This window comes from Ailuropoda melanoleuca, chromosome 10 (assembly GCF_002007445.2).
Source record: "Ailuropoda melanoleuca isolate Jingjing chromosome 10, ASM200744v2, whole genome shotgun sequence".
NCBI classification, from domain to species: Eukaryota; Metazoa; Chordata; class Mammalia; order Carnivora; family Ursidae; genus Ailuropoda; species Ailuropoda melanoleuca.
In genome coordinates this window covers 22,826,453-22,851,674 of record NC_048227.1, presented here as the reverse complement: position 1 = coordinate 22,851,674, position 25,222 = coordinate 22,826,453, and the positions used below count along the sequence as shown (strand labels likewise).

General features: G+C 44.5%; 1 protein-coding gene across 1 annotated transcript in view; it reads right to left on the bottom strand.

Moving 5' to 3' along the window:
• The window catches only part of DNAH3 (dynein axonemal heavy chain 3), a 174,459-nt gene that overhangs the window by 9,689 nt on the left and 139,548 nt on the right, over nucleotides 1-25,222 (bottom strand). The window contains exons 52-57 of the mRNA XM_019808319.2: nucleotides 24,789-24,971; nucleotides 18,609-18,807; nucleotides 13,033-15,174; nucleotides 6,872-7,097; nucleotides 4,281-4,525; nucleotides 2,584-2,700 (exon numbers count right to left, since the gene is read on the bottom strand). Of these exons, the coding sequence (XP_019663878.2) occupies nucleotides 2,584-2,700; nucleotides 4,281-4,525; nucleotides 6,872-7,097; nucleotides 13,033-15,174; nucleotides 18,609-18,807; nucleotides 24,789-24,971 (3,112 nt within the window). The remainder of the gene's footprint in view (nucleotides 1-2,583; nucleotides 2,701-4,280; nucleotides 4,526-6,871; nucleotides 7,098-13,032; nucleotides 15,175-18,608; nucleotides 18,808-24,788; nucleotides 24,972-25,222) is intronic.

The following is a 25,222-nucleotide window of genomic DNA, read 5'->3' as shown; positions in this document are numbered from 1 at the left end:
CTGTGTTAAATACAATAATCAAAACAGAACATTAAAGAGACAGTGGTTTTCCCTCACTGTAGTCAGTGTGGCAGAGCTAAAGGGCACCCAAGAAGGAACCCACGTGAAGGTAAATCCCATGCAGAGAGTCATGGAGCACTTCCTTGTCAGCAAGCTTTCCTTCGGAGGATACCCTTGCAGGCTTTGGGTTTTATGTTTGTTTAGGAAGGTGCATTTCTTTATAGCTACTTATATGTCTGTTCCTACAGGCACCAGGATGTGCTTTCATCTCTTCCAAGGTGTCTACTCTCACTGCCAAGGGCTGGGGATATCAGATTAAGAATGTATTGACTTCGGGCCACCTAATTTGATAACCACTGTCCAAAAAATGAGACTTGTCTCTCTGATTGGTGTCAGTATAGAGTCTAATGATCATCCCTGTTCTTTTTTTTTTTTTTTTCTTTCCTTCCATGCATATAAGCAGGTTACACTTCTCTGGGTCCCTTGCAGGGAGCAGGGTATAGGAGACGAATTGGTGTGCATTTAATTCCTGGCATGAGCCCTTCTGTGCTATCCCTGTGGCAGTAGGATACACAAGTATGTCCTGAGACGTGGCATCAAGAGTCGGTGGAGGTTTTGCTGGCTGGGCCTGATACATGATTACAATGAGCAGAGACCCTTGCCGATTCAGACCAGACATATAGAGAGGGCGAGAAATGGACCTTTGACGTCTTAGACCCTCGAGATGTGGGGATTGTTGATTATCTTAGCCTAACTAGTCCATCCTGACTGGTACAGGTGGAAAGCGAGGATCCTCAAGCTGGCTGACACGCTTGGGGCAGGTCGCTTTATGAGCTGCAGACAGTCCAATACTAAGACTGTACCCCAGGGCAAGGATGCGTTCATTCTGCATTCTGAAGAAGAGCGCTGGCCTGTGCCTCTGCGTGGCCTGAAATGATAATGATATGACTCACTTCTTTAGAGAAGTTCTCTGTTGTGTGTGTCACTTGGGGTTTTGTTTTAGGGTACAGTGTGCTGAGTTAAGGTCTGTGTGACCATTTACAACTGAACTTAATTACTCTAAAGCAAGATTTCTCAATCCTAGCACTATTAACATGTTGTGCTGGACAGTTCTATGTGGTGGGGGCTGTCCTATGCATTGTAAGACAATGATGCATGTTTAACAGCATCCCCCGCCTCTACCCAGTAGCACCTCTATTTAGTGGAGACAGGCAAAAATGTCTCCAGACATTGCCAAGTGTCCCCTGGGGGGTGAAACTTCCCTTGGTTGAGAACCACTGCCCTCAGGCCTCAGTCTCATCAGCTATAAAATGGGGTCACTAAAAGGAAGCTCCTACGGTTGCTATGGCAACTGGATGTGAGGCCTGTGTATATAGAGTGCCTGCCGCATGATCGGGGAAAGGATCCAGACAAACTCCTTAACATATGGAGCTGAGGAAGGAGCTTGTGTGTAATCTTGAAAATGCCCAGGGTTTTCCTACTGAGATGCATTTTGACCCTTGGCCATGGTATTCCATGCACTTAGCCCATCTATATTTTGTCTCCTATCTCTGGGGTTACATGACGTGTTCTTTGAGAGAGGCAACCAAGTTTTACACGTTTACATTTTTCCATATTATGTACTAGTATATATTGGGTGACTAATAAATGGTCAATGATAGACTGCTTTAATACAAAACAGCAAGTGCCGTTTTCACCTCAGGGAACCTCTGTTGAGCATACTCTCCTTCTTCCTTCCCACTGCCTACCCTACTTTCTTCTTCCACTTATAAACTCCTATTCAACCCTCAAAACTCATCCTCCATGCCTTTAGGAAGTTCTCCATGATGATCCCCTACCCTATCCCTGAGATTTAATCATTGTGCTACCTTTCTACTTTATAAGTATTTCTCTTGTTGAACTTATCACTGTATTGTCTTTTATTTCTTTTTAAAAGCATTTTAAAAAAAGATTTTATCTATTTACTTGAGAGAGAGAGAGAGAGAGACAGAGAGACAGAGAGAGCCCGAGTGTCGGGAGGGGCAGGAGGAGAGGGAGAAGCAGACTCCCTGCTAAGCAGGGAGCCCCAGGACCTCAAGATCCATGACCCAAGCCGAAGGCAGACACCTAACCAACTGCCACCCAGGTACCCTGTCATTTCTTTCTTTTTTTTTTCTTTTATTTAAAGATTTTATTTATTTATTTGACAGAGCCAGTGAGAGAGGAAACACAAGCAGGGGGAGTGGGAGAGGAAGAAACAGGCTCATAGCGGAGGAGCCTGACGTGGGGCTCAATCCCAAAAAGCTGGGATCACTCCCTGAGCCGAAGGCAGAAACTTAACGACTGTGCCACCCAGGCGCCCCCCTGTCATTTATTTCTTTATATATATTTTTTCCTTCGTAGACTGTGAGCCACTTGAAGGTAGGAATCATAAACTTAGTTTTTTACAATATCTGGTGTGGTGACCAGCATTAGTAAAAGCTCAATAGTTGTGGAAAGAATGAATGAGTGAGTAAATAAATGGATAGAGGTGGGATCAGAAGAGCTGAAGGGTAGAGTATGATACTGGAGATTTACAACTGCAAAGCCTCCTCCCATAAATACCTGTCAAGTAAGTTAGAGCATCAAATGGCACCTCCTTGTAGTCATTCAGAAACATCTGGATCTGCCGCATACTAATCCTCAGATCAGATTCATTGAATTCATAAGGAATATTCCAACCTGCACAAAGCATAGACGAATTAGAGGCTTCGGTGCCAGAAGCTCGTAATTTCCACTCAGACATTGAGCTGTAGAGTTAAGCATCCTTATGGATCAGAAGCCTCATTCGGCCCCATGAATATCAAGCACCAGGCCGACTATTAGCCTTGACATTTACTGCCAATGTGGGAGCCATTCTGCCTGAGAAAACATCCATTCTAAAATCAATTTCCTTATGGATCTCCCCATTTGTTAAGGTAGATGTTAATATCATGGGATTTGTGGAATGAGAATTATTCACCCTGGCTGGAATACTGTGGTAATGCACAGAGTTCCAAAAATAACACTAAAGCAGAGCTAGAGAGCAGTATCTATGATTAGGCAACAGAACTAAGTCAGCTTTGAGAATTCCCCTCATTGTGCTCATGGGAAAATGGGATGGCCAGCCTTGAAACTACCGCTTGTATTTTCAAGGGTATAATGATAAATGCCCAGTGGGTCTCGGAAAGTGGCACAAATGCATGAACATACTGGGCATGGTGGGAAACAGCAGGGTACAGTCGGATCTGTGCTCTACAGAGACGTTTAATTTCCTCCCGAACATTTACGTCCAAATAAAAAAATAACAAAATAATAAAATTCGTGTTCTGACACACAAAACACAACTGGCCAGTTGGCTGAAAGCCAAGCCATTACACGGATTTTTGGAAATCTGGTGTGGGTGGGAGAACAGTGGTGGGAGAATGTGGTGTATGAAACACAGATGTAGGGGGAATGTCCCCCCTCCCCACACTGACTTTCTCATCCCTGCACCCCTCAGTGGAAGGGTCAGGTGGTCTGTGGAGCTAACAGGGGCTATGGTGTGATGGTAGAAGGAAAGAGGAGGCTCAGAGAGAATCACCAAGAAGACAGTTTTCCTCAATATCTAACCCAAAAGAACAGCTGGAAATACATTGAGGTGGGTCATTTCAAGGCTATCGAACAAAATCAGAGGCAGCCCAACCTTAAAATCATGTGGATGTTGGATCTGTATTTAGCAGTTTGATGTTCTGCTCTAACAAGAGTATTAAGTTAATATAAACTATTAAGTTAGGCCATGGATAGGTTCCGTTAATAGTGAAATTTATTTTTATTTTTTCAAGAGGAAGCACAAATGTCCTGGCTGTATTTCTTTCATTCTTATGCATGTGTGTAGAGAACTACTTACAATGTCATAAATTAGCTGGTGACAATTCCCTGGAGAGTGGCGATTGTGCCTAAGATAGGCAAATACCCACCAAAGGGAAGGGCCTAAAATCTTCTCATCGACATATTCCTTCAGTAATTAGGAGACCTCTGATTTTGGAGCACCAGCTCTTTCCCTGACACAGTCACCTGGTTATAGGGGCTGCCAGATTAATCAAATAAAAGTACAGGACAGTCAGTGAAATTTTAATTTCAGATGAACAAATCATGCTTAGTCTAAGTATGTCCCAAATATTACACGGAATATACTTATACAGCATTTTACTGGCCACCCTATTGGAGTGCAAACTTGAACACACACCTGCATCTGTGTGTGGTCTGTGCCCCAGCGGCCCAGGTGCACTATCACCTCTTACCTAGGGGTCCGAAGTTTCTCCTCTCTTGAACAATGGCATGGAAGAAGCAAAGGCCAAACAATAGCTTTTGCCACATGATTGGCTTTGTGCAGCTTTGGAAGAACACGGGGTCCGAGATGGGGTCATTGAGGTAGGAGCGCAAAAGATTGGCCCGGAGCCCTTTGGGAGGCTCATTGGTCATTTTGATCCCATTTTGGAGGATGCTGACTGGAAATTTCTCTGATGGATAGCTGGTTAACCAGAGTCTGGAAGAACAACAGACCTAACTCTTTAGAGCAATGCAGTATGTTATATTGAAAAACAATGACAACAAAATAATAGCCACCGTGTATTAAGCACTACTAGATGCCAAACCCCATGCTAATAATTTAATATGTGTCCTTCCTTCACTTGAATCCTTACAGCTACCGTGTGTGAAGGGGTTAGCTACCCCCTTGTACTAGTGAGGAAATGGAGGCATGCAGAGGTCACGCGGGTTTTTCGAGGACACAATACTTAGAAGAAACTGATGTGGAATGTGACTCTAAAGGCCCTCTCTTGACTATGGACTATGAGAAACAAACTGAAGACTTCAGAGGGGAGGGGGTGGGGGAATGGGATAGACTGGTGATGGGTAGTAAGGAGGGCACGTATTGCATGGTGCACTGGGTGTTATACGCAACCAATGAAGCATCAAACTTTACATCGGAATCTGGGGATGTACTGTATGGTGATTAACATAATATAATAAAAAAAAAAATAAAGGCCCTCTCTTAAATGCCATGCCACATTCCCCCTCCCCCCCGCTAGACTACCTGCACGTCTGTGATGGTCAGGTACTATGCCTGGCACCCCAGGAGTGGCCAGGAAAGGAAGGAAGGGTCCATAAACAGGTAGCCCGAGGCCTGACTTCAGGCTGTGGTTAGGTGGTGTTTAGCTCATACCATGCAAACCAACACAATTTTATGGCATAGTTTTAGTAGTTGTTAACTTTTAAAAATCTAGGGCTTTTTTTTTTTTTTTTCAATTCTAGATTCCCACCTTCCCTTGAAAATAATCAGAAAATCTGATCACAAGGGGCCCACCTTCCTGAATGGCAACAGTCACATGGTATTAGGCAGTTACTGCTCTTTTCTTAAGGGCACTGGCTTCTAGTTCCCCGCCACCCCCACATCCCTCTGTTGATGTCCCACAGCGAGGCTGACAGCCTGTGATGATTGCTAGTGTACTGTGGGAACTGATAGATCTCTTGTGCCTGTCCTCTTTCCTCCTGTATGTTATATTCCCGGCTCCCATAGGTACCTGAGTTAACGACTTTTGGGTTAGGACCATAATATAGAGGACCTTAATGTCAGCATGAATAATTTTTTGTTCATTGAGTGTGTCATTGATGGTACTTAGTCAACTCACCATTCTGGACCAGATAGAATTCTTGACTCTGACGGACCCCCCCTTAAAGTCTTACATGAATTTTACATGAGTCTTACATGAATACAATAAACTATGGCCTAATTTAGCTTTGTAAATAAACACCAAACACTTTCCTGTTTTCTGGCAGACATGACTAAAATGAAAATAACCAGCAAGCTTTGTGGCCTAGAACAGGAGTTGGCAAACTTTTCCTATAAAAGATCAAAGAGTAAATACTGTAGGCTCTGCAAGGCCATATGGTATCAGTCACAATGGCTTGGAATGTGAAAGCAGTCATAGACAGTATATGAATGAGTATGGCTATATTTCAATAAAACTTTATTTGTGGACACTGATATTTGAATTTCATTTAATTTTCATGGGTCATGAAATATTATTCTTGTTTTGATTTTTTTTCACCCATCTAAAAATGTATCAAACTCTTCTTAGCTTACAAGCCATACAAAAACAGGTAGCAGGCTGTATTTGGTCCATAGGTCACCATTTACTGACCCTCGGCCCAGAATAAGAGAACATTTGAGTTGAAAAGGGCTTTGAAGTCTGTCTGGTTTATCTCATCATTCTGTATATGCAAAAATCAAGGCCCAGTGTTGCTGGGCTTAAAGTTCACAAAAAACAAGTAGGTGTTTCCAATATTGATTAAAATTCCACAGAGCCCAAGAAATATAGGATAGAGCAGCATGGACAATGGTGCCTACACTATGGGTAAGGTTTTTTTCGACACAATTTTTAAAAATCAGATTTGCTGACATTGAATCTACCTTCCCAGACACATCTCATATTACGTCCCCCAACAATGTCTCATAGCATATACCCCATGGTCATAGAATAATGTCTCAGTGTTTCCTTCATACACATTTTTGCTTTTACAGATGCTGTCCCTTCTGCCTGAAATGACTTTCCTGATAAACTCCTATTCATCTTTCAAACCCCAGGCAACAGTCAGGCCTCCAGGCATTCCCCAACTTTCCCTTCCCTTTTCTGTACTCCATGGTTCTTGTGCAAACAAGTATGGTAGGTACTGCATGGCATCAACATCACTCATCTGGGGTCTTTCTTCTGCTAGACTGAGAGCTTCTTAAAAGCAGAACTGACCTTTATGTTCCCAGCCACCAGCATGATGTCTGGAGCTCAAGGTTGGGGCCCAGAACCAGGCCACGGGGGGTGGGGTGGCACCTCACCTGAATCTGATGTTAGTCCTTTCAGGAACAATCACCTCCTCACAGATCTTCTCCAGCGTGGGCATCCAGCTCGTGGCCAGGTGGCAGTTCTGTAACACCACCCAGGTCCCATCTGTGATGGCAGTATTGATCATTTTGGCAGCAATAGAGCCTTGGCCTTGGCCAAGGGAGATGGTCTGTGTTCTGGCACCTCCCATGCCAAGATCGTCGGCAAACTTCAGGAGGCCTGCGACCAGGAAGAAAAGGGGGCTTTTGAAAGAGGTCAGGCCAACTAAGACCATATTAACAATAACAATGCAGAAGGAAGGGTTACATCAAAATTCTGGACACGGAAAGAAACACACTGACTTCTGTCAACTACAAAATAAGCATCTCTATGCGGAAGGTTTAGACTTCTGGTAAGGGGGTGAACAAAGCTACTTTTGATTCCTCTTTTGTTCTGAATACATAGACATTCTTGATGGAAAAAAAAAATTACACATACCGGAAAAAAATTCAGAGTCTGAAAGAAAGAGAAATTCCCAGGTGCCGAAAATGAAGAGGGAACTCAAAACAAGAGAGGTGAGCACACAACCAAAGAACTAGAAACTGGGTTGTCACAAATGTATTTAACTAGAAAAATAGGCATTTTTATAGCCAAATTTCAAGTATGCCTCTTTCACTTCTCTCTTCCTCAGAGGCAGCCAATGTTACTAACTCTTTGTGAATCCTTCCAGAGATATTTTGTGCATTTAAATAAATGCATCTATACTGTTATACTCATGTGAATTGTAGAAAACTACATTTGCTTCTCTCATTTAGATCTTTTCCACATCAATACAGGCACACCTCAGAGATATTGTGGGTTTGGTTCCAAACCGCAATAAAGTGACTATTGCAATAAAGCAAACAAATGATTTTTTTGGGGGGGCTTCCCAGTGCATATAAAAATTATGTTTATACTATACTGTCATCCATTAAGGGTTCAATAACATTATGTCTAAAAAAACAATGCATTTACCTTAACTTTACAATATTTTATTACTAAAAAATGCTAATCATCATGTGAGCTTTCAGTAAGTTGTAACCATGACAGAGTAATAATGAAAAAGCTTGAAGTATTGCCAAGAATTACCCAAATGTGACCCAGAGACACGAAGTGAGCAACTGTTGTTTGAAAAATGGCACCAATACTCTTTCTGCCACCTTGGAACCTGCAGAGCCTGCTGGGAACAGGACTCTGAAGTCAACAAATACATCTGGAAGGCTGTGGTCCAAGGCTATTTTACTCCGGAACCAGAGCGAGCAGACAACTCTTCTTGAAACTAGAGGTGTTTATGCTCAACATGAAACTGAATTCTGTCTAGGCAAGAGATGTGCTTATGTGTACAAAGCAAAGAACTACACAGTGACTCCTGGTGGCAAACCGAACAAAAATAGAGTAATGTGAGGAAAAATAATTCATGTTTGTGTTAACAGTGGCATGACTTGTGCCAAATTCTAAAGCAACTTTCCTGTTAAGGCCACTGGCTACAAAATCATGTGATGCTATACCCCCCTCAAGGATTTAAACTGACTGAAAAGTAAATAGAGGTGTACATGTATTCTCTTTATTTTTTTGGTAAAGATTTTATTCACTTATTTGACAGACAGCAAGAGAGAGAGAGAGCACAAGCAGGGGGAGCAGCAGGCAGAGGGTGAAGCTGACACCCCCCTGAGCAAGGAGCCTGATGCGGAACTCAATCCCAGGACCCTGGGATCCTGATCTAAGCTGAAGGCAGAGGCTTATTAACCGACTGAGCCACCCAGGCATCCCGATTTGTTCTCTTTAAAAAAAAAAAGAGGTGCTTCTCCTTCTCCCTCTGCACCCCTACTCACACTCTCTCTATCTCTCTCTCAAATAAATAAAATCTTAAAGAGAAAGAAAGAAAGAAAAAAAGAAAAAGAAAAAAGAAAGAAGGAAAGAAAGAGGAAGAAAGAAAGAAAGAAAAAGAAAGAAAAAAGAAGAAAAGAAAGAGGAAGAAAGAAAGAGAAAGAGAAGAAAGAAAGAAACGAAGAAAGAAAGAAAGAAAAAGAAAGAAAGAAGGGAAGGAAGGGGGAGGGAGGTAGGAAGGAAGGGAAAAAGAAAGCACCAATAGATTTGGTTGATTCAGGGTTGCCATAAAACTTCAATTTGTAAAAAAACACTGCATCTGCAAAGTGCAATAAAGTGGAGTGCAATAAAATAGGTATGTTTGTATGTACAGAAAAATCTTATTCTTTTTCATGATTATGCAGTATTTCACTGTTGGAATATACCATATTTCATTTAACCAGTCTAGATGTTGAGAGTTTGTGAAGACATGACTTTTGTACTCATGAGGTGGGGGCGGGGCTGAAACTGTGATTCTGTATACAGTTAGGATCCTCAAAGGGCTGCACCTTCATGTGAAGGTGGCCAGAAACTGGGCTACTGGTCAGGAAGCAATGCAGAAGTTCGTCACCTGGGTAGAAAAAGTAAACAGCTCTCCACTGAGTAAACAACACACGAAGCCTCTGCCACGTGCGGATGAGTGGTGTGAGTTTACAGTACCTTGTGGGTGGGATTCCAAAACTGAGAAATTTCCCATAAAATTGATCCAGAATGGCAAAACCCCTGGGGCATCAGGGTTTGCATGTGCAAAGTTGTTCTGTTAGGGCTCTTCTAAAACCCAAGGTATTATGAGACTCCCACGAAATAACACAAGCTTGCTGACTGTGAACTCACAATAAAAAAATTACAAACTACATGAGGAAATACATCACTATAAGGGATAGTCAGCACATAGAACAGTCAGAAGAATTAATACCGCCAAAGATTACGTGTGGTCTCTGTTATGGACTGAACTGTGTCCCTCTCAAATCCATATGTTGAAGCCCTAATTTCTAGGACTTCAGAATGTGACTGTATTTGGAGATGGGGTTTTAAAAGGGATAATTAAGTTAAAATGAGGTCCCTAGTTTTGATCCTAATCCAATAGGACTGGTGTCCTTTATAAGACGAGGAGACTGAGACACAGACATACTCACAGAGAGAAAACCATATAAACACGCAGGGAGAAGTTGGCTACCAACAAGCCAAGGAAAGGGGCGCCTGAATGGCTCCGTCGTTAAGCATCTGCCTTCGGCTCAAGGCCTGATCCCAGGGTCCTGGGATTGAGCCCCTCATTGGGCTCCCTGCTCTGCTGGGAGCCTGCTTTGCTTCTTCCTCTCCCACTCCCCCTGCTTGTGTTCCCTCTCTCTCTGGCTGTCTCTCTCTCTGCCAATTACATAAACAAAATCTAAAAAAAAAAAAAAAAAAAAAAAAAAAAAAAAAACAACAAGCCAAGGAAAGAGGCCTCAGAAGAAACTAACCCTGCTGATGCCTTGATTTTGGATTTTTAGTCTCCAGAATTTGGAGAAAATAAATTTCTCTTGTTTAAATTGCTGTCTGGTATTTGTTATAGCAGCCCTAGCAGATTAATATAATCTCCGAAAAAGACCTTGAAAGGAACACATCTAAAAATCATTAAGGAAGGACCACAAAGCATAATAAAAATGGGAGTTCTGTGGAAAAAAAAAAACCCCACAGATTTGGAATAAAACAAATAAAACTTCTAGAAATGGAAAGCACTGTCATTGAAGATAAAAACTCAAAGCACTGATGGAAAGAACAGGGTAGACACAGCCAGAGAGAGAATTACTAAGCAGTAAGGTCTGCAATCAATGATCCATCCAGTAGGACCCAGATTGTGGTTTCCAAATGCCATGGCCTCTGCCTAAAGAACTGGAGTTCCTTGGAGAAATGTCTGTACAAGCTGAGCCCAGAATACATAGTAATTCTATACAGCAAGGAAGCTATAAAAAACTACTGGGGTTATGTGAGAACATTAGGCATGAAAGTGAGCCCCCAGAGGCCAGGGACTGAATGACTTGAGAATCAAAAAGAATGATAAACAATAAAACACCACCATGTTGGAAAGACCCATTATGTTAAAATCTATGTGCTCACAGGGTGTCTGGGTGGCTCAGTCAGTTGAGTGTCCCACTCTTGATTTTGGCTTGGGGCATGATCTCAGGGTTGTGGGATCAAGCCCTACGTCGGGCTCTGCCCTTAGCAGAGTCTGCTTTTCTCCCTTTGTCCCTCCCCAAGCTGTCTCTCTCTCTCTCTCTTTCTCTCTCTCAAATAAATAAATAAATCTTAAAAAAAAAAAAAGTCTATGCGCTCACAATGGTGCAAAGAAAATCTTAACAGCTTAAGTAACTTTGCAGGTTACCAGGGCACCACTTCATTAAGATTAATGAAGTTGAGAAATCAAGAGACTAAACCAAATGTCTATTCTGCTGGTCTGAGTAAACCAAAGAGTTGACAAAGGGAAATTCTTCTTCATAGAAGAGTTCCAACTAATAAATGTGGAAGGAGTGATAGAATTAAAATACGGTTTTGCAATCCCTCATGAAATAAGGGATCTGGGAAATGATTTTGTTAAGGCCGCTAAAAAGCATCAGGTCAGTTGTTTCCAAAACATACTGGAATTACCCGAAAAGCTTATAAAACACAATGCCTGAGCCTCATTCACAAAGATTTTAATTGAATTGGTTGAGGGCATGGCCTGCACATGGAGATTTTTCTTAAAGTCCTCCTAGGTGAGTCCCATGGGCAGCCAAGATTAAGAACCGTCATCACACTAAGTGTGAGGCTGATGGGAAGCTTTACGAGGGAAGTGGATGGGGAGGTGGATCACACTGACAATGCCTGAGTCCCCTGATCAATCTTAATCAGAAAAGGAAAGACAACCAGATAGCATTTGCTTCCTAGTGTGAGGCACTCTGAGGGACACAGTAGCCTTGAGGTCTCCTGGGAAGTTATCTAAGCTGAATCTGATCAGGCCTCTAGCAGAGACAGACAGGAATACCCAACATAAGGCTTTGGATGTAAGCAGCCTGTCATCATTTTACAGAACGTACTCTGACCTTTCCTTCATTTCTCTTCTTTACCTTTCCCAGTTTCCCCTCCTTTCTCTTGTTTAAATCTGCCACGTAAAAGACATAGGGGGAAAAAACCAAAGCTACTAGAAAGGGGCCATGAATTGATCTTTGACCATAATGCAGTGTTATGGGAAAGGGGAAAGGGTACCAGTTCATTTCAGCTCGCTCCTCTGACTTCCTCTGAGGGGCAGGGGTGTTGGCTTTGTATCTGGGCCAGGATAGGTGTCAAACTCCCCAGCTTTCACAGGAGAGTGGCAACCTTTGTCATTTGCATTTCTGGTACTCTTTCTTTATCCAGCAACAGAGAGAACTAAAGCTTTGAGATCCAACAGAACGGAAAACTAATCTATTCCTGTCAGCAATTCATACCTGTTAATATGCAATAATTGGTTTCTGGAAAGATCCACAAACTGCTTAATAATGGTTACTTCTGGAAGGGTTAGGAGGAAGATGTACCTTTCACTCTGCACGATGGTTTCTCAACCTCAGCACTATTGACATTTGGGACCATTTGGGGATAATCCTTTGTTGTGGGGGACTATCCTGTGCAGGGTAGATGGTTAGCAGCCTCCTCAGCTTCAATCTACTAGATTCTAATAGCACCCCCTAGTTGTGACCCCCCCCAAAAAATGTTTCCCCACTTTGCCAAATGTCCATTAAGGGGACAAAATGGCACTGGTTGAGCCACAGTTCTATACTTTTCTGCATTGCTTTTTTTTTTTTTTAAACTATACACAGTTATACACAGTATTAATTAAAAAATCAAAAGAAAAGGCTAACTGGGAGAAGCAATAGTCAGAGAAAATGATTTAAGACGAAGATGATAAACTAACAGCCAATAGGCTTAAAACTAGCCCTGGTCTGGTCCTCACAATTTTTAGGAAAAATTTGAATGAGTTATTAAGATGTAAAAATGGATGATTTCTGCATTTCTGATTTCTCTTGAAAAATAAGGTGATCTGCCCATCCTGAGCTCACATTATCAGACGGCACAATATTTGGGAGCTGAGTAGCAGCTGCTTCCTTTAGGTGGGAAAAGAAATCTTCAGTGGCCCCTTCCAGCCCCACCTGAGCCTATTAATGGTCTGGTTTTCAAAGCATCTGAGTTTGAGATTCCTGCTATAAGGGACATGCTGTTGTTACCCGACCATGCATTCTGGGCCATTTGTGTTCTTTATACAACATTCTGCCCTTACCTGCCATTGGATCTGCACCCGGAGACAACACAAAAATCAACGGTACACAACAACTGGAATCATTGTAGGACCCCTGGAGATCAAATGTAGGGGCTTCAATGTACATGTCACCCATGTGTTCAGCAATGAACTCCCGAATGGCTGGAATGATTTTGTCAGGCCGCAAACATCGTAGGATCACCATCCTCTCCAATCCCTTAAGGAACTTCCAAGATCCAGGGAAATTCTCCTCATGGGGCCAAGTGGAGTCATAGATCAGCTTCCACTCCTCAGCATTTTGTTCCACATGTTCCATCAGGCCCTTCATTTTCGGCAATGCCGACGCACGAACCACTTCAGCCCATGCCTTCTCAGACAGCCATTCAGGAGCTGGGTTGGGGAAGGGGTTGTCCAGAGCGACACCTCCAGTTAGAAGGAAATACCAAACATCCTCATTAATTTGCTTTTTCTCTTTCATGATGCCGATGGTCAGGAGGAGGGAGAAAAGTAGCTTGTCCTTCTCAAACAGAGAGCGGCAGACATTGTTGTAGATGCTGAGGGTAAAATGTTCAATGATGTACTCAATGCGAAGGTCCAAATCTTCGCTCCTACTGCTGTGGGCCAGGGAATGCACATAGAGGTTTATGAACCATGTTAGGGAGTACTGGTACATGGGCTCGATGTTGGCCAGGTCGGAGATACAGAAGAAGATGGTGGCAGAGTGGACAGCCACTGGCTTGTAGCCCATCCGAGTCTCATCAATCTGTGTTTCTGTTACTGAAGCAATTTCCTGTTTCTCAGAGATCTCTTCAGACAGCATCTTGGAGGAGGACAAAACTTTGATGGCAGTCTCATCCTCGAGGATGTTGCCCTCAGACAGGGAGAGGACCTCCAAGATCTTATCTTCAATTTCTTTTAGCTGCTTCTTGTTCTTGGCACTTTCCACAATCAGCTCATTCTTCTTCTCTTCCAGTTCTGGCTTCTCCTTGGCAGCCACAATGCCAAGGAGTTGATCTTGGAGACCTAAGGGTGTGATCATGAAGTTGAGGAGGCAGACTTTCACAGCAACTTCAGGGAGGTAATGTGGGTTCCTCAAACGGGTTGTGATGTATAACTTAAAATCCCTGGAGTATTCGATGATGTTTTCACCCAGCCTCATGTACTCAACCCCTTGCTGTCTGAATGTGGACTTGAGCAAGATGGGTTCAATAAAGGCATCCAGCTCCTCTCCAACATTTTCTAGTAGGACGGGGGTGCCAAGCTGCAGAGCATTTTCCAGCGTCCTCACGTAGGTGGCATCTGAGAATTTGATGATGGACAGCTTATTTGCTTTCTCCATGTTCTTGACCCACTTATTGGCCTGCCCCTGAGGGTCGATCATTAAGGCCCAGCGTCTGGAATTGGACACAATGATGCCATTGTCAATGGAGAAAGAGTCAATGGGCAGCCCCGCAATCTGCCAGGCACGGATTTTTATAGGATCTCCTAACGTGTTGCTGAGACTGAAGTCACTGGAGACGGGGATGATCTTTTCTTTACACTGGGCCAACCACTGCTTCTGGCACCTCGCCCGATAATCCACAGTAAAGGCCCCCAGGTAAGCCACGGTCCCTGAGGACAACAGCACATCCCCTGTCAGATCAATATACCGGATCTCCAGCTGCCGGGCGGCTTCTGTCCATCTGTCCTTCTCTCCGCCAAGACCACTGATCAGCTTTTCTGCCCTGATCAGCTTTTGGGAGCAGATTTCAATGTTTTCCTCCAAGGTCTTTTTCTTGGTATTCATCTCTTCAAAGTCATCGTTCAGGGCCTGCAGGCGGTCTTCCACCAGCTTCAGTTCTGCTCGCTTCTGGTTCAGCTTCTGCATCTGTGTGTCTAGTTTCCCCTCGGCCTCCCTCAGCCGCTCCCGTTTGGGAGCCACCACTTTGGCCACGCGATCGTACACCTCCATAGCCCTCACCCATTTGCACAGACCTTCACAGGCAGATGACACATTTTTAATGACAGCTGGCTGGAAATCTGGGTGATCGATGAATCTTTCCCGGATCCGCTTCATGATTGCTGGGGGGATGTTGTCTTTGTCATATGTCTTAAGACTCTCCAAGAATTTCAGATCTCCAAGAATCTTTCTTGAAACTCCCCAGTAATCTTCTATCATTTTACCTGTTTGGAACAAGAAATGCAGATTGGACTACCATTAAGACAATCTGGCTGAGACTTAAAGGCTTGCAATGGTTACTCCTATTTGGGGAAAAATCCAAGGTCCTGCCAAGGATGTTTTGGGCAGGAAAATACTCTGTATGATACCATAATGATGGCTACATGTCATTAACTATTTGTCCAAACCCATAAAATGTGCAATACCAAGGGTGAACTCTAACATACACTATGGACTCGGGGTGATAATGATATGTCAATGTAGGTTCATCAGTTTTAACAAATGTCCCACTCTGGTACAATAACAGGAGACGTTATGCATGTGCGTGGGTTAGGGGTATATGAGAAATCTCTGTACTCGTCTCTCAATTTTGCCATGACCTTAAAATTGCTCTAAAAATATAAAATCTAGGGGCGCCTGTGTGGCACAGCGGTTAGGCGTCTGCCTTCGGCTCAGGGCGTGATCCCGGTGTTGTGGGATCGAGCCCCACATCAGGCTCTCCGCTATGAGCCTGCTTCTTCCTCTCCCACTCCCCCTGCTTGTGTTCTCTCCTTCGCTGGCTGTCTCTATCTCTGTCGAATAAATAAATAAAATCTTTAAAAAATATATAAAATCTAAATAAAATAAAGAAAAATCTAAGCTTCTCACAGTGGTCCAGGAGGCCCACTGAACTCATCCACCTCACCTCTGCCTTGCTTCTTAGACTTCAGTCAGGAAGAACCCTTCTTCAACCCCTCAATGATCTTAAGTGCTTCCCTACTGTGAGCCCTTCACCTAGCCTGTAAGTGGCATCTAGCTGGCTCCTAACCAAACTTCAGCTCATTTACAAGTCACCTCCAGGGTGTTTGAGTGGCTCAGTTGGTTAAGCCTCTGACTCTCAGTTTCGGCTCAAGTCATGATCTCATGGGCTGTGATCTCATAAGCTGTGAGATGGAGCCCTGGTCAGGCTCCACACTCAGCAGGGAGTCTCCTTGAGATTTTCTCTCTCCCTCTCCCTCTGCCCCTCCCACTCTCTCTTTCTCTCTCAAATAAATAATCTTTAAAAATAAACACTAAAAAGGGGCGCCTGGGTGGCACAGCGGTTAAGCGTCTGCCTTCGGCTCAGGGCGTGATCCCGGCGTTACGGGATCGAGGCCCCACATCAGGCTCCTCTGCTGTGAGCCTGCTTCTTCCTCTCCCACTCCCCCTGCTTGTGTTCCCTCTCTCGCTGGCTGTCTCTATCTCTGTCGAAAAAATAAATAAAATCTTAAAAAAAAAAAAATAAACACTAAAAAAAATAAAAGTCACCTCCACTGAGAGGTTTCCCTAGATTTCCATCACTAAGCTGGGCCACTCTTTCCCTCCCCCAGCATTTTCTTTCATCTCAGCTGCTAGAATGACCATTCCCTTTACAGTGTTTATGCAACCTGTTTATGCAACCTTTTTTGGTTTCATTTTTATTGTCTGCCTCTCCCTTAGAACTGTAAGCTTCTGCTGTGTTTAGTATAATCTGGTCTAGTGCCTGATACTCAGTTATCAATAAAGACTATCGAATGAATGTTGCTCCTTGTTCCCAGTCCTAGAGAAGGCAAAGGAGCCACGGGTATGTGTTTTGAATATTCCTTTTCAAGTCTGGGAGGTGGGCTGGACGGTACTCAATTGGTTCTTGTGAGTGAGGCAGTCTCAAGAGAAAGAGCAAAGTGTAGGGAAGCAGCATGCAGGCTTGTAATTATACAAAAGGCCATCTTTGGCCTACCCAGAAACAAAGTAGAGCCCTTATTCTCCTCAGCACCCATCCTGCTGACTAATGATTGAATGACCCTCCATCCCATCCCGGGGCTGCACCCCTTTTGTTCACATGCTGGAAATGAGCTGGAAGCTCTTTTGGCTCATAGCACTCTAAACACTTGCCAAGCTCAGGCTTATCAAAAAAAGTTATACTTGAGAAATCATATTAAGTACAATAGGTCAGATGTGTCCTGTTTCTAACGCAAGCACAGTAACCAAACAAATATTTCCCATGAAGGTTTTTGTCTGCATTCAGGAAAATGACCTGCTTCATTTATGTTCGAGGTACCCCAAATGAATTCAATTGCTCTTTTGTTTCATCCTCATGTTCTGGCTAAAATTCTGCAGGATAAATGAATAATACACACCATTAGCTTCAATTTTAAAAGAAGAAACATGAATGCTAGGCCCTGTGCAGATCATCAATGATCCAAGAAAAGGCCATGCTTTCATACCTTTGCCATTCTCTACCCTGGCTGCACCTTAAATCATTCAGGAGCTTAAAAAAATACAGCTCAGGCTGTACCCAAAACCAATGGAGTAAGAGTCCCTGGAAAGGGAGGCGCGGGCTTCAGCATTCTTTATACTCCCTGGGTGATCACCTCTGCATCTTCTTCTTGTGGTTTTTGGCCTGACGCCAATCAGGGAAGAGGAAATGCTCGTCAATGGGAAGCAGAAGCTAGAGGTTTCCGAATGAGGAATCAGGGATTTCTGAGCATTTCAGAAGAAATGGAGGAATAGCAGAACTGTTCCCAGGACAGAAGCATTCAAAAGGCAGGGACTATTACTGAGGCTGGTTTTTAAAGTCCTTGTTCTGTTCTAAGACACTGCTATTAATAATACAAAGTCCTACATCTCATTCAGATTTTAAGGAGAATGAATACTCTACCTGTTAATGCTTCTAGGTTCAATGATAGGAGCGTTCCTCCCTGTCCTAATCCTCTCTCCCTATTTCTGAGTCTGACTCCTTATCTTCTCCCTACCTCAGTTTCTGCCTCTGCCTCCCTTTGCCCCTGTCTCTCTGCCTCTACGTCTCCATTTCCAGCTCTTCTGTTCCCTCTGTCTACCTCTCTCCCTCCTGACCTCTAGATCGGTTCATTATCTCTGCATGCTCATCCAGCTGTCTGTCTCTTTCCATCTCTCTGTAGCTGTCTCATTCTGTCTTTCCTTCTCTGGTTACCTCTCAGTTTCTCCCTCTCTCTCTGTTTATCTTTCTCTAGCTTTTTTCTGTTTCTCTCCCCCACAACCACGCACCATTCTGTCAGTCCTTTCATACACATGACCTTCATTTTTTAAAAAGATTTTATTTGAGAGAGAGAGCGGCAGAAGGAGAGGAAGGAGCAGACCCTCCCACTGAGCAGAGAGCCTGAGATGAGCAGAGGCCCCCCCACGACCTTCATTTTTGAAGTGATTTGCAGGCAGGGGCCTTGACTAAGCCTCACCTAAAGATGCCTGCCTTTCCCCCGACTGATTGAGAGGAGTGAGGAAGGTGAAGGTGCAGGAGAGAGCTGTGTGGATGAACATGCAGCTCCTGACACCTCTCTGGTTTCCTCTGAGACTCCAGACCCTGCCCACGGGGTTGGGCCAAGGGGTGAGGGCACAGTACCCCTCCTGCCAGGGAAGAGCAGCCTGTGAAGGCCGCTGGGTGGGGTGGGGGGCCGAAGGGGGTTACCGCTGCCGCTGGAGTCCGGCTTCCTCTCTGGTTTCAGCCCTTTCATGACGCAGATGCTCTCCATGACCAGCTTGACAGGGCCAGGCGGGTTCTGCATGGACTTCACCAGTGAGATGTCTGCTGGGTTCAGGGTGTCCAGTGCAGCGAGTGCAGCCTCCAACGCCGGCATGGCCTCTGCCAGGTCCCCCTCACATTCATCCTGCGGGCAGCACGGGGGTAGAGGGATGGGTGCCTGGTGCCCAGCACACCTGGCACTCACTTCATAGAGGAAGCTGGAAGATGCTCTTCCTGCCCTTCCATGTCCTTCCAGGATGGCGCCCCCTCCTGGAGGTCAGTACAGGAGGGTGGCTCTAAGGGTTGAGGGGTAGCAGGGAGGCACGCACAGGATTTCAGGGTTGTGGTTTTGATGCCTTGGACATTTGAGAATTCACCTGATTTGTGATCTTAAAAAAAAAAAGGATCAAGGTTTGGGTTTTAAACAAATTCCCAAGAGATATAAGTAGTGGGTAACTTCACACCCATGGATCAAGGATGGGTGGAGAAGTGGAGTAAACGGTGAAGCCCAGGGGGTGAGTGACAGCTAGGACGGGGTTAGGGCAAGTTTGGGGAAGAAATAAGGCATGAGGGGTGGGAGAGGGTCAGGGATGGGGTGAGGTTTGGAATGTGTTTAGCTCAGAGATGAGGCAGGCGTAAAGTGAGGGATAAAGTGAAGCTTGGAGACAGGGTGGTATTTAAGGCAAGAGTTTAAGGATGAGGAATGAGAAGAGAGATTGGTGCTGGGTAGTGAGCTCTGAGAAAAGGAGATGGTGCACATTTCGTCCATTATTTCTTCATTCAGAGACAAAATTAATACAATGGAATATTATTCAGCCATAAAAAGGAATGAAGTATTGACTCATGTGACAACATGGAAAACCTGCTGAAAGAAGCCAGACACAAAATGCCACCTGCTATAAGATTCCATTGACATGAAATGTGCAGAAAAGGAAAATCCATAGAAGCAGAAAGCGAGTTATGTTTATCAAGGGCTGGGGAGGCAGAGCAATGAGGAGTGATTACTCATAGATATAGGTTTTTCGTGGGGTGAAAAAAATCATCTAAAATTAGTGGTGATAGGTATACATCTCTGTGACTGTACAAAACACCTCTAAAATGCAACTTAAAAAGGTAAATGTTAATGATATGTGAATTATATCTCAATATATTTATTTATTTAATATTTATTTATTTATTTTAGAGAGAGAGAGGGAGAGACAGAGAGAGAGAGAGCGGTTGGGAGGGGCAGAGGGAGAGGGCAAGAGAATTTCCAGCAGACTCCCCACTGAACGAGGAGCCCGAAGCAGGGCTCAATCTCATGACTCTGAGATCATGAACTGAGCCGAAAGCAAGAATGGGATGCTTAACCGACTGAGCCACCCAGGTGCCCCTCAATATTTTTTTGAAAGAAAGCTTAACATTATAAGAGTTTAGAACGGGAAGGGGCCTTATGGATTATTTAGTAGCCAAATAACCAAATCAACAAAACAAAACAAAAACAAAAAATCCCCAAGTTCTCAGGAGGCAAGAGTTAGCTCAGGTCACAAAGCTCCAAGCTCGGGCCCCTGGTTCCCACTCCCTGACTTCTCTGTCAGTCGCCCAGCCTAACGAGTGGTCACACCGCCACCACTGAAGTGAGGCGTCACAAGAGAACAAGGATTCTTAGACAAAGCAGCACGTGTGGAAGTCCACATCCTGTAGGTTTACGGTAGGCAAACACAATAAAGGTGGGTTTCACCTTCTTACATCTGTGTGTGCACACATGGGCATGTGTACACGTGTATACATCATGGATCCTTTATTTCAGGTTTTCTGTGTTTTAAATACACTTGCAGCAAAGTTTTGTTTGGCTTTTTTTTTTTTTTAAGATTTTTATTTATTTATTTATTTGACAGAGAGAGAGAGAAGCGAGCACAAGCAGGGGGAGTGGCAGGCAGAGGGGGAAGCCGACTCCCCGCGGGGCAGGGAGCCGATGCAGGGCTTGATCCCAGGACTCTGGGATCATGACCTGAGCCAAAGGCAGACACTTAATTGACTGAGCCACCGAGGCGCCCCTTGGCTTTATTATATTAAAACTGCACCCCTACCCCCATGAACCCTGTCAAATGTTCCCAATATCAAAATGGAATGCTCTGCTTTTCAGATGGCAAAAATGGCTCAACCCCAGGGGCAACTCGGTTTGCTCCCTCTTTAGGCCTAGGATAGGTGTCCGAGGGCAAGGCAAGAGGAAATGAATTGAAACCAAAGCCTGCTGTTTCTCATGGTTAGCTTCAGATAGAGTTTGGTGGTGGAAGAGACCAAAGGTGTTAGCTCAGCCACAGCTGTGGATTCTTGGTGGATTTCAATGGTCCCAGGTGCCCACAGGTGCCATCAAGAGTTCCATGTTCCTTTCCTATAAGATACCAGACAACTAGTGGCCCACACATGCTTCTTGTACGGCCTGGGTCCCAGCAAGCTTGTTTGTCAAGTGCCTCGAAAAGGCTCTAATTATAATATTATGGGTACAGTGGTTTTCAACCGTGGCTCTGCCTCAGAGTCACTGAAGAACATTTTGGGCATCCTCGTGGTCAGGCCCCACACCCAGAGATTCTGTCATTCAGTCTGGGTGAGGTCTAGGCACCTGCATTTTTCAAACTCCAAAGGTGGTTCTGACACAGAGCACTCCTGGGAAACTCCAGCTTATACTCTCAGAACACTGAAAACAGGCAGGAAGGAACAGACTTCCGTGCCCGGTAGGGGAATGGCTACTTGATGAGAGAAGCACTAACTTAAAATGGTCATTAAAATGATTATATGACATTTTGGAAAAACATTTGTGAAAGGATGTTAAGGAAATAAAAAAGCATGATGTAAATTGCAATGATAAACTGTAATTGCAGTAACATGAAACTATCCACGTGTATAGACAGGGGCTAGAAGGAAACTTGGAAAATTGAAAAGGTGTTAAAGCTGAATTCTTAAGTATTCTTTCATACAAGTTACTACTGTCATCATTTGTTTCTAAGATAAAAAAAAAATTACGATAAAAAATGACCCCTGGGGCACCTGGGTGGCTCAGTTGGTTAAGCATCTGACTCTTGGTTTCAACTTAGGTCATGATCTCAGGGTCATGGGATTGAGTCCCCCATCGGGCTCCATGCTCAGTGAGGAGTTTGCTTAAGATTCTCTCTCTCCCTCTCACTCTGCCCCTCTCACCCTCTCTTGATCCCCCTCTCTCCCTCTCTAAAAAAAAAAAAAAAAAAAAAGACCCCTGTTGCTCAGCAATGCAAGGAGCACCAGGGCCCTTTGAAAGGTAAAAAGCACAGTGTCCTCTGACGAAACCCAAAAATTCAACTCTGCAGTGGTTCTGGCATCAGTTATCCTCATTAGAAGGAAAAGAAATGATTCATTAGCTTAAAAAGAAATGACCGCTCTAAGCAAACTGTTGTTCTTGGGAAGCAGGTGCTTGGGGCCTCTTTCTCCACCAGTCTCCTCCCCATCCCTGGATGGATTCCACAAGCCTGGCTGAGCCTCTCTGCGGCAGCAGCCACCACACTGGGGGCTCTCCCAGGATATCTCATTTCTACGGGTGGGAGGAGATCGGAGACAATAACAGTCCTTGTGTGGGGAAGGGCTGTAGCTCTGAGAGGTTCGGGGAGGGGTTCTGGTCCCCAGGGAAACTCAAAGCAAGCAGAGCCTCTTTTTCCTCCCTGGGTGGACCTCATGACTCACCTCCAGGATGTCACTCCTGACGCTCTGGAGATGAGATGGCAAAACGTCAGACCCCACCCTTGATACCGAAACCCAAGGCGGCAGTTTATGGCCCAGGAATGGGTGTGGTGGATTGTCTCCATGTCACCTCCAGCGTCCCTCCTGCTCCAGAGAGTCCCTGTTTGCCCCTGACATTGTGGAGCAGAATCCTGGGTGTGATGGTACCCACACATGGCAAGAGGCTGCCCTTTATCAAAACGGGCAAGTCCACTTAGTACGAGGTGAAGAACAACAGTTTTAGAGTACGAATGTGTAGTATGTGTGTTGGACACATACTACAAAATTTACACGTTTTTCTCTTACTGTTCCCATTTCATAGATGAGAAAACCAAGTTTCCAAAGGGGCAGAGCAAATACTGAGTCCTGACGTGCCCAATTCTAGTATAAAACCGTGGAAGAATCGCCAATTCATGTGCCTATTGGGGCCAGGTCTGGGATGTGAGTGTGGGAAGTGGGCTGGGTGGGGCTTTGTTGAGCTGGAAGCCACATGGGGCAGCATCTCGTCAGTGCTGCTGATGGGTACAGCCCAGGAAGGCCGGTCCAGTGTTGCCAGAATGCTTGATTTTCTTCCTAAGAAAAACTGAACGTTTAGAATTTTTACTTGCAATCTCTTTATTTTTTTTTTTAAAGTGGAGGATTATTTCAGATTAAAAAAAAATACTGTGTGTGCCACAGTGTAAATATGCACTCCCGAGGTGCCAGTTTGCCACTTCTGGAATATAGTCAAATGCAAGGACTTCAGAATCAGAGAACTCTAGGTCTGAACCCAGATTCAGTCACTTGGTAGCCACGTGACATTGGACAAGTCATTAAAGTTCTTATACCATGATATCCTTATCTGTAACCTGGGAATGATACCGTGTGCTTTGCAGGACTGTTGGAATGATAATAGACAATGTAAATCAAGGACAAGAGAACACAGTCTCCATGAGGGAAGGAATTTTGTCTGTCTTGTTCCACTGCCTAGGAAGGTGCCAGCACGACACAGCAAGTGGCCGATAAATATATGTTAAATGAAGGATTACAAGAAACCAGCATGTTGCTGATAAGAGCAGCTATTCTTATCATCTTGTCACAGAATGGCAAAACACCTCACTGGCTTTTGGTCCCTGGTGGTCACCATCTTTTATGGTTCCACTGGGCTCCTGGCTGTGCCCCTGGGACTATGGGTGAGCACACCTCTCTTATCCAGGGCATTCACTGTGTGACTCTGAGGCCAGGGATTGGACCCAAGGGAACCTATGAAAGGCCAGGTCTCAGGACTCACTGGAGAAAAGCCAGTCTGGAAGGCCTGTCCTTTTCAAGAAAGTGCCCCATGACTTACTTATCCTGGAAACCAGACACAAGCTACTTTTCATTCAAGCTCTTTCTTGAAGAATGGTCAAAAAGATTTTCTAACCACTGAGCAGGGACAAATATATTGAGCTAAGTGCTAATAGCCTTAAATTCTAGACCCACTAAGAGGCCGTGCAGCTCTGAAAAGTCGCTTGGCCACGGAACTTCAGTGTCATCGATACCTGTCATTCCTACGTCCAAGGCAGTTGTGATAGTCAAATGGAATTTTTTTTTAAGATTTTATTTATTTATTTGACAGAGATAGAGACACCCAGTGAGAGAGGGAACACAAGCAGGGGGAGTGGGAGAGGAAGAAGCAGGCTCCCAGCATAGGAGCCTGATGTGGGGCTCGATCCCAGAACGCCGGGATCACACCCTGAGCTGAAGGCAGACGCTTAATGACTGAGCCACCCAGGCACCCCTCAAATGGAATTATGCAATTGAAAATGCTGAGAAATACAAAACATCACAGGAACATTAATCATATTTTCTTCTAATCAGAATGTAGGTGAAGCCCTTCCCAGGGCTATCTAGTCTTTGATATAAGAATCACCTTCAAGTGGGGTCTTCTAGGTTCAACATTCTGTCATTTGACAATGATTTATTCCACACCTGTAACAAGTCAGGCACATCTGAGCAAAACCATGATGGAGGTGAAGGAAATAGGGAGGAACAGCTGGTGCAAGGGCCCTGGGGTGGGAGAGTGCCTTTGTACTTCTCTGAGGAATAGTTAGGAGGCCCATGTGGCCAGAGCAGAATGAATGAGGGAAAAGTAATGAGGTGAGGGTTAGATCAGGTTTGGTATTGTAGGCCTGACTCTGAGTGAGATGGAGAATATTTGGAAAACGGTAGTTCTTTCTGGAGAGAGCCAGGTGTCACAGAGACCTACTTCATCACTTACTAGCTACGGGATGCTTGGAAAGTCATCTATCTTTTTCAAGACAGTGCAGGAAGGGCCCAACCACACACACCCTGCAGGGCTGTGTTAGGCTCTAGTGAGAGAATGGATAAACCCAGAAAAGTGCTGCTTCCCTCCCTTTTCCTCTTGGCTCTTTATACCTTGATTCCTTGAGCAATGGCAGCGGCAGCATTGGCTTCTTTTTCATCTGCCTGCACCAGAAGTTTCTTGGCATCAGCTTCTCTCGTCTCCTCTTCAATTTTCACCATCATCTTGGCGGTCTCCTCAGACGTCTGGATGAGTTGAGGCTGGAGAGCGGTCAGTTGTACTTGCATTACTGCCACCTAGCAAGAGGGGGGAGCAGGGTCAGCTATGTCAATGCTGAAAATGGCACAGCTGGTGGGAGTTGAAACAATTCTCCAAAGTATCATATATGCAGAAAATACTAATGATTATACCATGGTACCGGGTATGCATTTGTTGGCTGGAGTTTCTCTCTTTGATCTTGCAATACTTAATACTTACTGAGTCCGTAGTATGTGTTGTAAGTTATCAAGCATGGTGCTAGACACTAGACAGAGAATGTTAAACTTAA